This window comes from Mobula birostris, chromosome 3, assembly GCF_030028105.1.
Source record: "Mobula birostris isolate sMobBir1 chromosome 3, sMobBir1.hap1, whole genome shotgun sequence".
NCBI lineage: Eukaryota > Metazoa > Chordata > Chondrichthyes > Myliobatiformes > Myliobatidae > Mobula > Mobula birostris.
In genome coordinates this window covers 205278646-205293659 of record NC_092372.1, presented here as the reverse complement: position 1 = coordinate 205293659, position 15014 = coordinate 205278646, and the positions used below count along the sequence as shown (strand labels likewise).

General features: G+C 40.0%; 1 protein-coding gene across 4 annotated transcripts in view; it reads left to right on the top strand.

Annotated features, from left to right (window-relative positions):
- The window catches only part of zmynd11 (zinc finger, MYND-type containing 11), a 150119-nt gene that overhangs the window by 91046 nt on the left and 44059 nt on the right, over positions 1 to 15014 (top strand). For all 4 annotated transcript variants that reach the window (XM_072254015.1, XM_072254016.1, XM_072254014.1 and 1 more), the window contains one exon: positions 1098 to 1175. In XM_072254015.1, the coding sequence (XP_072110116.1) occupies positions 1098 to 1175 (78 nt within the window). The remainder of the gene's footprint in view (positions 1 to 1097; positions 1176 to 15014) is intronic.

Here is a 15014-nt window from a genome sequence, read left to right as displayed (position 1 = left end):
TATGGAAATGTCAAGATCCTGGTCCAAGAGCTACAGTAGTCTGGACCATTTAAGTACCGGACTAGATTGAAAAGGGCAGGATGTCGAGACCATCTCAGATCACTGCCCTGTGAGTTTTACTCGACTCTGCACTGAACTTCAGTTTGTTGCTCCATGAGGTTTACTCCTCTCTGCACCAAACTGTGCCTGTAGCTGGCAACTATCACAGTGTGGGCTCACATTTGTGAACTTCAGTTCTGAATGCTATTTGCTTACTTTTATTGTTTGCATTTTTTTTTCTCTCTTTGCAAGTTGGGTGTTTGACCGTCTTTTTTATTTTAATTGGTTTCTTTCTTGTGTGGCTGCCTGTAAGAAGACGAATCTCAAGGTTGTATAAAATATACATACATTGATAATAAATGTACTTTGAGAACCACAATAATCAGTGAAAGACCACACCAGCTGGTGGTTCTTGCTATGTTCTCAGGCACTGGAATAATTGAAGCCGCGTACCTCACTGCCGAACCAAGAGGCTAAAGATCTCTGAAGACTTCAGTTAGCTGATCGGCACAGGCCTTAATATTTAGCCAGGTAGCCCTTCTGAGCTGGATGCTTTTCGTGTGTTCAGCCTCTGAGATTGAAATCACAAGGTCATCAGGGGCTGTGGGAGTTTGTGATAGTTCCGCCATGTTTTGACAGTCAAAGCAAGCAGAGGCATTGAGCTCATCTGGAAGTGAAGCCCTGCTGTTGCCTATGTCACATGATTTTACTTTATAGGAGCTGATAGCATTCAAGCCCTGCCATCGCTGTCGAACATCCTATGTTGATTCAAGTTTAGTCCGGAATTGCCACTTCACCAATGGAACTGCAGATCCTCTTGTGTTTATGATCAGATACCTGCACTGCTTGGTTTCAGATTCATTTAAATAGACTTTTTGGTATAGATTTGTTTTCTAAATCTTGAATGTGATATTGTAACATTGTGTGTAACATTTGCTGTATTTGCATTTTGAGTGACAAACTCATTCAGATCAGAGAAACTTAGTTTCTGGTTATTGTTATTCAATAGATGAGTTAGTGATTGATTCTTCACTAATGTTACTTCTCCATCACAATAGAGCACGAAAAAGAAGAATACAACCAAGCAAGCTATGGGCCGATATTTGGGTTACATTGTTTCTCGCATGAAGGAGCGGGTGAGTAATCATCTCTAGTGAGGATTCTGTGGTGTTACACCCATGTTTAACGAGTTGAATATGATTTTGTTCTACAGCTGTTTTCTATTGATCATGATTAAATTACAAGTTGCATTAAAATCGTATTATAAGAATATTAGTAAGTGGCATTCCACATTGCATTAAAAGACGTTATTTCAATAATGTAGAGAAGTGTGTGAGACCAAAAGGCTATATATCCCAGAGTTTTGAAAGAGGTTACAGTAGAGTTATTGGATGCATTGGTTATCATCTTCTAAAGTTCTATCAATTATGCAATTGTTCCTGTGTATTGGAAGGTAACAAATGAATGAGCTGGCACATGGAATTTTGGGTATTGTATGGCATGGGATTGAGAAATGATTAACAGGTAAAGCAAAGGGTGGGAATAAACATTTTTTTTCTGAAGCTGTTTGGAATACCACAGGAATTGGGGTTTGGAATCCATTTGGTCGCCATTTATATCAATGATTTGATTCAAGCATCCTGTTTTTCAAGTTTGATGAATGACATAAAACTATGTGGGATTGTGCATAGGGAAGCTTTGGAGCTATTGACAATCTGAGTAAGTGAAACATGGATTATAATGTAGCAAACTGCAGTTATTAATTTTGAACAAAAACAGATTATTTTTGCATAATGGCAAGTTGTAAAATGTTATTTATAAGATTCTGGCTGCCTTTGAATAAACATGATTGAAAATCAGTAGTTATAGCAAGTGATTAGGAAAACGGTATGTATGGTGTTACTTTTTTTAAACTAAGAGAATGGTAAACACCTGGGATTCTGTACCCTGGAGAGTTGTAACTTATTGAGTTCATTCAAAGCTAAGGTTTTGACAGATTTGTGGGAACAAGGAGATTGGGAGGCTATGATAGTATGTGAAAGTGGAACTGGATTGAAAGTTCATCCATGATCTGCTAAATGGCAGAGCTGACTCAAAGGCCTGAAGGTGCCATTTGGTTTGATTCTGTTCGTAATTATGTTCTTAATCAGAAAAAAAATGTGGTTAGATTAGGGTAAAGGCCATATAACTAAAAGGAAACTTAATTGTCTTGTTCCCAAGCAACCAGCAGTACTTTGAATAAGAATATAAGGCCATAAAACATTAGAGCAGAAATAGGCCATTGAGTCTGCTGTGCTATTCCATCATTGCTGATTTATTATCCCTCTCAACCCCATTCTTCTGCCTTCTTCCCGTAACCTTTGATGCTCTGACTAATTAAGAACCTATCAACCTACACTTTAAATGTACCCGATGATTTGGCCTCCACAGCTACGTGTGGCATTGAATTCCACAGATTCACTCTCCTCTGTCTGAAGAAATTCCTCTTCATCTGTTCTGAAAGGACATCCCTCTGTTCTGAGGCTGTGCCCCGTGGTCCTGGACTCCCCCACTACAGGAAACATCTCTCCATTTCAGCTTTATCTAGGCCTTTCAATATTTAGATATGTCTCAATTTGATTTCCCACTCATTCTTCTAAATTTCAGCAAGTACAGGCCCAGTGTTATCAAATGCTTTTCATGTTAACCCTTTCATTCCCAGAATTCTTGTGAACTTCCTCTGGTCTCTGTTCAATGTCACCACATCTTTTCTTGGTGTATTGTGTGCTCCTTATGCAAATGCAGTCTGTCCAAACCTCAGCATTATATCATTGCTTTTATATTCTAGTCCTCTCGAAATGAATGCTAACATTGCATTTGCCTTCCTCACCACCAACTCGAGTCTGCAAATTAACCTTTGGGGAATCCTGGACAAGGACTTCCAAGTTGCTTTGCACCTCTGATTTTTGAATTTTCTCCCCATTTATAAAATAGCTGTACCTTTATTCCTTCTGTCAAAGTGTATGACCATACAATTCCCTACACTATATTCTATCTGCCACTCCTTTGCCATTCTCCTGATCTATCGTTAAGTTTTTCTGCAGAATCCCTGCTTCCTCAGCACTACTTGCCCCTCCATATATCTTTGTATCGGCCACAAAGCCATCAATTCCGTCATCCAAACCATTGACATGTAACGTGAAAAGAAACAATCCCAAGGCTGACCCCTACAAGACACCACTAGTCACTGGCAGCACCATTTATTCTGGGAGGACTGCCTCCTCCCAGTCAGCAAAACTTCATTTCATGTTAGTATCTTTCCTGTAATGTCATGGGCTCTTGTCAAACAGACTTGTATGAAGTGGCTGTATTTAAGAATGTATAACTGGGGAGCTCAGCAAGTTTGGCAACGTCAATGGAAATAAATCGGTTATTAGTCACACAAGAATACTAATATTCTTAATTCTAACCACATCGTTATTTTAAAATGATTCACTGGTTTTTCAAATGTTTTAATTTCACCTTTAATTTTAATTTGGTAGAGTATAATCAGTTTGATATGGAAAGCTTTTTGGGATATGATATAACGAATTCTTAATTGGAAAATATCCTGCTTCTTAAGCATTCTTAAAACAAAAGTAGTAGAAATTGAACTGTCAATTGTTTTATTTGCTCAGGTTACAGGAATTGATTGTTTCATATAAATTTAATACCAGTCTCTGTTTTGTAGTCAGTGATAAAGTCATCATGCTACTTGCTGATCAAGAGAAAATTGACCACGTGTTTTGGTGACAAATAGGCCGAAAGACTTCTTCCAGGCTTCAGATTGGAAAGTGATAAGCATGCAGTATAATCTTTGTAGTATTTTGTTCCCTAGACTGATCAAAGGTGAAAGAAATATCAATAATCATTTTAAAAATTAAATTGAAGAAATGATAGCACATACATTTAAAAGAATTGCTTTGGGGATGATAATTTAGAACTAAACTTCAACAGCCAAGGTTTACTTTCCTTTATCTAAATGATAGTTTATATAGTACTGTCTTAGGCATGTGTGTTTTTTAAAAAAAAATCCTATCAAAGATGCTTTCAAAAATAAAGTTTCTAAATATCAAAAAAATTACTATAAAGAACAGCAAACTGTAAAGAGCTCTCCAGGCAATGGACAAACTGTTTCCTGTTTGAGCCAAAAAGTTTCAAATTTTGACTAGTCGGTTCAGAGTACCTGCTGCCATTGTTCAACACCCCGGTACTTGTGTTTTTGTGCATAGGCGAGTCTCTTGGCTTTGTTTCCACTTTTGAAGAATTACTTTTTGCAGCCACTCTTCCCTGACGACTACTTCTGACAAGACTTCTCCAAAGTCCAGAGGGGTATACTTGGGTTCCAGTGGTTTTTGTGAGTTTAGAGCTGAGAGTTTGATTTCTTCTACATCAGTTATCAGTTTAGTTCATTCAACCCATTGTCATTGATCATTAGCACCTGTTTGTTATCTTTGTTTAATCATGCACTGGGCTGTATGCCTACAAAGTAATTAAGTTTTAATGTCGTAGGTGTGCGCCGCTTAACGTCCATTTGGACAACGTCCAATCGCATATACGTCGTAGTCCCGATCGGAGAACATGACGTAGCGAACGTAACCAATCTTGTGTATCGCGTGTCTCTTGAATGTAGTAGTGTTATCTTTCTGTTTAATTTTCTTTCGAAAATATTACCGTAAAGTGCATCATGGCTTCCAAGCGCAGCAAAACCACTCCTAGTGATAGCAGCAGCCAGAGGCAAAGGAAAAGTATTGATTTGGAAGTGAAACAAAAGGTCATTAAACAATATGAAAGTGGAAAACCAATGAATGCTATTGCTCAGGATTTAGGCATGTCACAACAATCACGATGATCCTGAAAAACAAAGAAAAAGTTCTCAAAGCTGTTAAAGGATCAGCTTCACTGAAAACTACAAGGCTCACGAAAATGCGGGGGACCTATAGCGGATATGGAGAAATCGCTAATGACATGGATTTAGTCAATACACAGTACTCCATATAGGTTTGCTAAGTATATAATACGGTGTTCGCACAACGTCCAAATCACATAATGTCCGATTTCATAGAACGTATCATGGATGTTGAGTGACGCATACCTGTAAATCAAATTTTAGAAAACCAAACATTCATTTTCCAAAAAAATTAAATATTTGCTCTTTTCTACTGACACACTAATACAAAAGGCAAAAAAAATCTGAAGCAAAATTTATATGCAGGTGTCCCCCGCTTTACAAAAGTTCGCTTTTACGAAAGACCTACATTAGCACCTGTTTTCGCTAACCGAAAGAATCCGGAGGATTTTCGCTTTTACGAAAAAAGGCGCCTGCTTTAAACTTGTGTTTACCCCGAGGAAAGATTACCATGACTGTGAAGCCTTGCGCATGCAGGTGTATGCGCATGCGTGTACATGCCGATTTTTTTTTTCCACAGATCTGTTTTAACTAAATCTTCCCAATTCTAATAAGTGAAACTACACTGTACGTACATTATTTCTACTTTAAGCTCTGTATTTAACATACCATTCCTGCTTTTACTATATGTTAGTGTTATTTTAGGTTTTATGTGCTATTTGGTATGATTTGGTAGGTTTTTTTTTGGGTCTGGGAACGCTCAAAAATTTTTCCCATATAACGTAGAATATAGAATAGTACAGCACAGTACAGGCCCTTCGGCCCACAATGTTGTACCGACCCTCAAACCCTCCCTCCCATATAACCCCCCACCTTAAATTCCTCCATATACCTGTCTAGTAGTCTCTTAAACTTCAGGAGTGTATCTGCCTCCACCACTGACTCAGGCAGTGCATTCCACGCACCAACCACTCTCTGAGTAAAAAACCTTCCTCTAATACCCCCCTTGACCTTCCCACTCCTTACCTTAAAGCCATGTCCCCTTGTATTGAGCAGTGGTGCCCTGGGGAAGAGGCGCTGGCTATCCACTCTATCTATTCCTCTTATTATCTTGTACACCTCTATCATGTCTCCTCTCCAAAGAGTAAAGCCCTAGCTCCCTTAATTGCTGATCATAATGCATACTCACTAAACCAGGCAGCGTCCTGGTAAATCTACTCTGTACCCTTTCCAATGCTTCCACATCCTTCCTATAGTGAGGCGACCAGAACTGGACACAGTACTCCCAAGTGTGGCCTAACCAGAGTTTTATAGAGCTGCATCATTACATCGCGACTCTTAAACTCTGTCCCTCGACTTATGAAATCTAACACCCCATAAGCTTTCTTAACTACCCTATCTACCTGCGAGGCAACTTTCAGGGATCTGTGGACATGTACCCCCAGATCCCTCTGCTCCTTCAAACTACCAAGTATCCTGCCATTTACTTTGTACTCTGCCTTGAAGTTTGTCCTTCCAAGGTGTACCACCTCACAATTCTCTGGGTTGAACTCCATCTGCCACTTCTCAGCCCACTCCTGCATCCTATCAATGTCTCTCTGCAATCTTCGACAATCCTCTACACTACCTACAACACCACCAACCTTTGTGTCATCTGCAAACTTGCCAACCCACCCTTCTACTCCCACATCCAGGTCATTAATACAAATCACGATTAATGGTGATGGTAATTGAATTTATGATAAATTTATCACAATTTATGACTGAAGTAACAAATCTCTTCACTGAAAGGATGGTAAATCTGAGATTCTGTACCCTGGAGGGTTGTGGCTATTGTTACTGAGTTCATTCCAGATCAAGATTGGTAATTACTGGTAATTGCTTCTTCGCTTTACGCCATTTCGGCTTACGAAAGATTTCATAGCAAAGCTCTACTTTCGGATACAGTATCGGGGGAAACGTGTGTGCCAAAGGCTTTTGCACAATACTGTTTTTTTTAAGTTAGTTCCTGTTGAACCATTAATATTACAAGTCCTCCCCAGCTTATAAATGCCTAACATGTGTACAGCCTGAACCTACAGCTGAGCATCTGGGAGTGACTGGACCTGGTGGTTTGGCTGCTGCAGCCACCTTCTGCCACCGGGGAACTTGGTTCATGGCAGCATTTCCAACTTGCAAACTATTAAGAGTATAAACAGTTTATGGGAGCTGGATATTCTGTAACCTGGTGGCGGGTGGGGGGGGTGGGGGCGGGGGTTGTGTGTGTGTTGTACATGTGTGCTGCTAGTGTCTTTACTGCCGCAGATCCAGGCCACTGTTTTAGTACTAGTGCATCTCTAATGAAGTTCGAAGCTGCTGGCTCTCCTTATAAATGATCTATATGACATTAACAATGATAAGGCAGTATATGATATTAACAGAGTTGAAGCTTAGGTGGAGAATAAAATTTCCAGTTTGATTGGGTCCAGAACTAGAACCATTGGCTTTTCAATACTTGTATTTTACGTGATCACCTTAACATCACTTTTGCAACATGGTTAATTATGTGAATGTTGTACTTGTTCTGTGGTGATCAAGCGATTTATGAAACTAACTTGCAGGTACAGAAAGTAGTGTGGAAGATGAATTGTAGGTTGGCCTTTTATTACAAAACGCTTAATGAGGAAGTAACAATGTCTTGCTACAATTATATGGGACCTTAGTGAGATCAGAACCTGAAGTATTGTTACTGTTTTGGTCTCCTTGCCTAAGAAAAGGATATGCTTGCCTTGGAAGGATTCTTTAGATTGGTTCCTTGGTTAATGGATTTATAGTGTCAGCAAGTGTATTAGGCCTGTATTTTCCACATTTTAGAAGGATGAATGAAAATCTCACTGAAATATATAAAATTCTTGCAGGACATGGGGAGATCATTTTACCAGGCTGAGTTTAGATCTAGGGGTCAGTGACTCTGGAAAAAGTGGTCACAATTTATGACTGAAGTAACAAATCTCTTCACTTGAAAGGATGGTAAATCTGAGATTCTGTATACTGGAGGGTTGTGGCTACTGTTACTGAGTTCATTCCAGATCAAGATTGACAGATTGCAGGAAAATGGAACTAGGGCTTAAAGGGCTTAAGGTGCCAGGTGGCTTGCTTCTGTACGTTTATACTCTTGTGTTAAGATCACAAAGAATAGCCGACAGATTAAAGGCTATTTAAGTGAAAGAACCTTGTGTGTCTTGTTGCCAAGCAGCCAACAATACTTTGAATGCTTCAAATATCCTTAATTCCAAGCTCCTATTAATAGGTCAGTTTCACATTTTTTCTCAATGTTTGGATTTTACTTAATTTTGGTACAGTATAAAAAGGTTTATATCGAAAGGTGGGAAGGTTTTTAGGGCATTATTTCTTTATTGGCAAATATCTTGTTGCTCTGGCATTCCTAATGTAAAAGTTGCAGAAATGGAATTCTCAATAGTTCTGTTTATTCAAGACTGAATGTCCTTTTTATTCAAAAGCGAAAGGTAGGAATTAATTTTCTTCCACTTGTGTTTGATATTGGCTGGTGTTTTTGCAGTTGGTGGCAGAGATTACACTTGGTGATTAGGAGTAAATTGTCCTCGCATTTTTAGGGGTAAAAGACAGTTAATTCAAGATTCCTGATTGTTTAATGTCACTTCTAGTACACAAGTGCAAAGGAGAATGAAATGATTTACTCCATGTCCAATGTAATACAAAAAAAATTAGGATGAAGAATGCAATAATTTAAAAAATCACAAAATATGAATTCCCATGAAAACTTTGGTACTTTGTACATTGGTATAAGTTTGATGGGAGAAATTACAGATAGCTTTTCCTATTTGACTATTCCAACCAAGGTACTTCCCTGAGCAGTATCCAATTTGCCTGCTATTGGCCTACATCTCTCTAAACCTTTCCTTTCCAAGACCTAAACCTTTCCTTCCCAAGACCTGTTCAAATGTCTTTTAAGAGTTGTAATTCTACCCATCTCTAAATGTTGTTTTTTGGCAGCTCGTTCCATTTCCCCACTTTCCTTGATGTGGGAAAACTGCTACCCAAATCCCTTTTAAGTCTTAACCCTCTCACCTTTAAACCTGTGCTTTCTAGATTTGGACTGCTTTCCCCTGCAAAAATTATTTTGACCACCCAACTTATCAATACTCCGGATTTTTATACAGCTCTGAGCTGTATAGCCATCAGCTTCCTGTGCTCAAGGGGAAAGAAGTCCCAGAGCACACATTCTCTTTTAACTCGAGCCCTCCAGTCCTGGCAACATCATTATGTATCTTCTCTGCATCCTCTGGCATAATTAATATCTTCCTATAGTATGGTGATAGGTGTACCTGGTATTCCAGGAGCTAGCTCACCGATGTCTTGTACATCTGTAACATGACTTTCCAACTCCTGTGCCCTGTCCAGTGATGGCAAACATGTCATATGCCTCCTTCATCACCTTGTCTACTTGTGTTGCCACTTCCAAGGAACTATATACTTCCCTTAAGTTTCTGTGTTCTGCAGTATCCCCTAAGCTCGATCATGAGACATAGGAGCAGATTTAGGCCATTTGGCCTGTCGAGTCTGCTCCACCATTCCATCATGGCTGATTTACTATATCTCTCAGCTCTTATTAATCAATTAACCTATCAATCTCCACTTTAAATATACTCAATGACTTGACCTCCCACGGCTACCTCTGGTGATGAGTTCAATTAATTCGCCACCCTTTTGCTAAAGAAATTCCTCCTCATCTCTATTCGTAAGGGATGTCCTTCTATTCTGAGACTATGCCCTATGGTCCTAGACTTCCTCCTACATAGGAAACATTCTCACTACATTCACTCAATCTAGGTCTTTCAATACTTAATAGATTTTAATGAAATCCCGCCCACACCCCCCCCCCCCATTCTCCAGTGAGTACAGGCCCAGAGCCACCAAACACTCCTCAATATTAACTCTTCCATTCCTAGGATCATTCTTGTGAACCTCTCCAACGCCAGCAAATCTTTTCGTGGATAAGAGGCTCAAAGCTGCTCACAATACTCCAAATGAGGTCTGACCAATGCCTTATAAAGCTCCAACTTTACAACTTTGCTTTTATATTCTAGTCCTCTTAAAATGAATACTAACTTTGCAGTTATACTTAACACTAATTTAACCTTTGGGAAATCCTGCACAGGGGCTCTCAAGTCCCTTAGCACATCTGAATTTTTGTCCCCATTTAGAAAATGGTCTACACCTTTTCCTTCTACTAAAGTGCATAATCACACATGTCCCTACACCATTTTCCATCTGCCACTTTGTCCATTCTCCCAGTCTAAGTCCTTCTGCAGACTCCTTGCTTCCTCAGCTCCACCTGCCCCTCCAGCGATCTTCGTATTATCTACAAACTTGACAACAAAACCAATTCTGTCATCCAAATCATTGACGTACAAGCTGAGAAGAAGTGGTCGCAACACCAACCCCAATGGAACACCTCAGTCAGTGGCAGCCAACCAGAAAAGACATCTTTACTCCCACTGTTTGTCTCCTGCCAGTCAGCCAGTCTTCTCCCCATGCTCATTTCTTTCCATGGGCTCTGTTAAGCAGCCTCATGAGAAGCACCTTTCAAGGACCTTCTGAAAATCCAAATAAACCACATCCACAGACTCTGTATATTCTGCTTGTTATTTCCTCAAAGAATTCCAACAGATTTTTAAGGCTAGATTTCCCCTTTATGAAACCATGCTGACTTTGGCCTACTTTATTATGTGTCTCTAAGTACCCTAAATCCCTAACAATAATGGACTCTAACATCTTCCCAGTCACTGGTGTCAGGTTAACTAGCCTATAATTTCCTTTCTTCTACCTCTCTCCCTTTAGAGTGGAGTGACACTTGCAATTTCCCAGTCCTTCAAAACCATTCCAGAAATGCCTCCACAATCTCTCAGCTTCCCTGGAAGTCCCTGCTCCCTGGTCAGAAGCTTACTTACTTTTAGACCTTTCAGCTTCCAATGCACCTTCTTAGTAAGAGCAACTACATTCACTTTTGCCCCTGATGTTCTCTAATTTCTGGTGTGCAGCTAGTGGCTTCCACAGTGAAGCCTAATACAAAGTACTTAAGTTGTGTGCCTTTTCTTTGTCTCCCATTGCTACCTCTCCAGCATAATTTTCCAGTGCCCCAATATTTGCTCTCTCATATGTGTATGTATCTAAAAAAATCTTTTGGTATCCTTTATTTTTTATTATTGTCTAGCTTGCCTTCCTAGCTTTCATACTAGGTCTCCTATTAGGAATGAGTCAGGGCAGGTGCCAGAAGTTTGTGTAAGGGAACACTTTGCTTCGAGTGATTATAATGCCATTAGTTTCAAGGTAATTATGGAAAAGGGTAGGTCTGGTCCTTGGGTTGAGATTCTAAATTGGAGGAAGGCCATTTTTGATGGTATCAGAAAGGATTTGTCAAAAGTTGATAGGGGTAGGCTTTTTCTGGCAAAAGTGTACTTGGTTAAGTGGGAGGCCTTCAAAAGTGAAATTCTTGAGTTTGTATGTTACTGTCAGAATAAAAGGCAAGGGTTAACAGGTTTATGGAACCTTCTCTTTTTGAGAGATATTAATACCCTGGTTGAGAAAAAACAGGAGCATAACAGGTATAAGCAGGAACAAATGAGGTACTTGAGTGTAAGAAATGCAAGAGAAATCAGGAGGGCTAAAAGAAGACATGAGGTTGCTGCAGTAAACAAGGTGAAGGGGGAATCCTAAGGGCATCTACAGAAACATTAACAGTAAAAGGATAGTAACAGACTAAATTGGTCCTCTGGTAGATCAGAGTGGTAATCTATGTGTGGAGCTGAAAGAGAAGGAGATCATACATGGATTTTTTTGCATCTGTATTTACTCAGCAGATTGACACAGTCTATAGATATGAGGAAATGCTGCAGTGAGGTAATGGATCCAGGAGAAGGGTTTGCTGTCTTGAAGCAAATTTAGGGTAGATAAATCCCCAGTGCCTGACGAGGTGCTCCTTCGGACCCTGTGGGAGGCTAGTGCAGAAATTGTAGGGATCCTAACAGAGATATTTAAAACATCCTTAGCCACAGGTGAGGTACCAGAGGATTGGAGGGATAACTAATGTTTCTTTTTTTTAAGAAAAGCTCTAAGACTAAGCCAGGAAATTATAGACCGAGCCTGACATCAGTAGTAGGAAAGTTATTAGAAGGTATTCGAAGATGCTGGATAGACAGGAACACACACATGCACCCACCCCTGCAGCACACCACTAGTTGCAGGCCTCCAAACTGGAAAAAAAAAATCAAAACACTGGATATCTAGTTTCTCAGAATCCCCTCAATAAATTTTCTATCATTGATGTTGGTCTTACTGGTCTGTAGTTCCCTGGCTTGCTTCATAGTAAATCCAAAATGTTATTTTTTTTACTGAGGGGAATGGCCACAGATGAAACCTACACTCCTTGTCTGGTCCTTCTACTGTTCCTAGTGGTCACTTCACTAAAACTCCCATCAACTCATGAAGCACTGATGTACATGAGTGAATCTGGCTCCCAAGTCCATCTGCTCGATGCAGGCAATCAGTATCTAGAGCTGGACACACTGCATATATATAGTCACCAGAAACACTGGAAATGCTTATGGTTTCTTGAGAATTACAAATTCTGACTGTGTTTCAAGAATAGTGAATCTCCTATGAGGTTACTGGTCTAGAGGTGAATGTTCAAAAACTGCTGGCTTCACTTGCTGGAAGTAAACTACATGAAGGTTTACTGTGATTGTAATGGAAACTTTATTTCCCAGGCCATGCATGCAGAAGATACCAAAGTTATAATACTGTGTATTGTATTGAAGATTGAACAGAGAATAGAATTACTGGTTTGGTTCCCAAAATGAAACCATCTTTTTGTTGTTCTTTTCAGTTTGTAGGTGAACTCATTAGCATGTGGTTAGTCCTATGAATGTTGCACTTGTGTGATGACAGAGAGAGGGGTGAAAAACATCATTTACACATTTCATTAAGCAAAAATGAGTTGGAACCAATCTTTTTAAGCTGCAGCCAGAAGATCATTGGATTCTTATAGTCATTGCAGTCCATCTCTTCAAATCTAATTCAAATCTAATTAACAAGCAATAGATTCTGAAGTTGCGTTCCTGTTACCAAAAATATTATCAGAGTTTTAGAAATTAGACTAAACATTTTGAGACTGTCTCATTAACTGGAATATTGTTTGTGGAACAAGTCGTCATGCTTTGAGGATGACTGTTAGATATCATTATGTTGACATATGGTAATTATAATCAATTTCAAAAATGTCATCGTGCTTAATGATTAGGGTTCATCTGGTAGAACATGGTATTCTTGGTTGTGGATTGCCTGAGCATTGCACTAAAGGGACGTTTTAATAATCATTATTTTGTCTGACTGAATTGTGATTGCAGGGGGAAACCTGGGTCTTGTATCATGAAAGCCTTGTTTTATTAAAAAATAAGCATGGTCACCTTTTTTGTAACTTGATTTTACAATCAATATGGTAACATAGATGTTAAGATTAGTAAATTGTTCAATGAAACTTCATAAAGGTTTTTTCTGAACATCATTCCTTGGATTCAAAGTTCTTGTTTTGGGAATTGATAACCTCTGAATTACAATGAAACTTTGAACTGTCAGCAGTTCAAAAACCAGGGAAAATTTAGGAATCACAGCCTCTTTGGGTGGAGCAGTAGCAAATGAAATTTAATTCAGATAAATATGAGTTAATGCACTTTGAGAGGTCAAATTCTGGTGACACAAAATAAATCAGGGACCTAAGGAGCATTGATGTGACCTCGGGGTGCAAGTTCATATCTCCCTGGTAGTAGTGGTGCATGTGATAGGGCAGTGAAAAATGCATTTGGTACATTCATTCATTCATGGCTTGGCTTCGCGAACAAAGATTTAGGAAGGGGGCTGCCCACGTCTGCTGCTGGCTCGCAGATGGCTGACGAGGCCAATATGGGACAGGCAGGTAAAATGGGCATGTCCTTTGGCCTGCGCAATGGTATTTTAGGTGGAGTGGAGTGCGGTGTGCGCGGTACTGGCCCCACCCTTTACACCCGGGGCTCATCTGCCATAGCCTAGCAAGCTGGGATGGTGACGGTAAGGTCCTCGGGTTGTAGGAGTTACGTCGGAGTGTCCTCCTTCTCGGTGGATGGCCTGACGAGGCTAACGAGCCCCACCTGCCCGGGTTTGGAGTCAGAGTTGCCCTTCTCTTAGGCTGGCTGCCAACCAAGGCTAACGAGCCCAGCCTACCCATCCAGTTATAACCAGACAGTGACCATGCGGCGATCACTATACCAGGAAAGGAGAGGTGATGTATTGCGCGTACACTTTCCCTGGGTGAGCAGGACATCAGGCTCAGACCTCACCCCCCCCCCCCCCCCCATTTGGTACATACGCTTGCCTTTATAGGCTGAGGCATTGTGTTGGGACATCATGTTCCCACTGTACAAAACATTGCTTAGCCTGTGCTCAGCACAGTGTACAATTCTAGTCGCTACACTACAGGAAGGATGTGGTAGCAACAACGAGTGCAGAACAGATTCAAATGGATGTTGTCTAGAATGGAGTGCTGAAATTCTAAGGAGATTGAATAGATAGGATGTTTTCTTGTCAGAATATAGGTGAGAGGTTATACAACATAGTTTCTAGAGATGTATAAAATCATGAAGATCCCAGCTGTGATATAGTCAAAATCATTTCCCCAGGAGCAGAAGTATTTCTAACCAGGGGGTACATGCTGAAGATGAAAGGGGGGAAATGGAGATCTGTGGAACCAGGTTTTCCACACCTGGAGTTGCCAGAGGTCCTGTGGAGGCAGATATATTCACAACTTTTAAAAGACATTTGGATTGGTATTTGGCGTGGGGGAAAAAAGCATAGAAGGATATGGGTCTAATGCAGGCAAATGGCATTAGCATAAATAAGCATCTTGATTGACATGGACATGTTGGAGAGAAAGGGCCCATTTCTGGTCTGGAGTCATAATTATTGAAATTTGCAAGAATATTAGTAGAGTTACTGCAAGTAGCTCAATTTGCTAGAATTTATTAATATTGGAAGTCCTGATTAGTGTATTTGATTA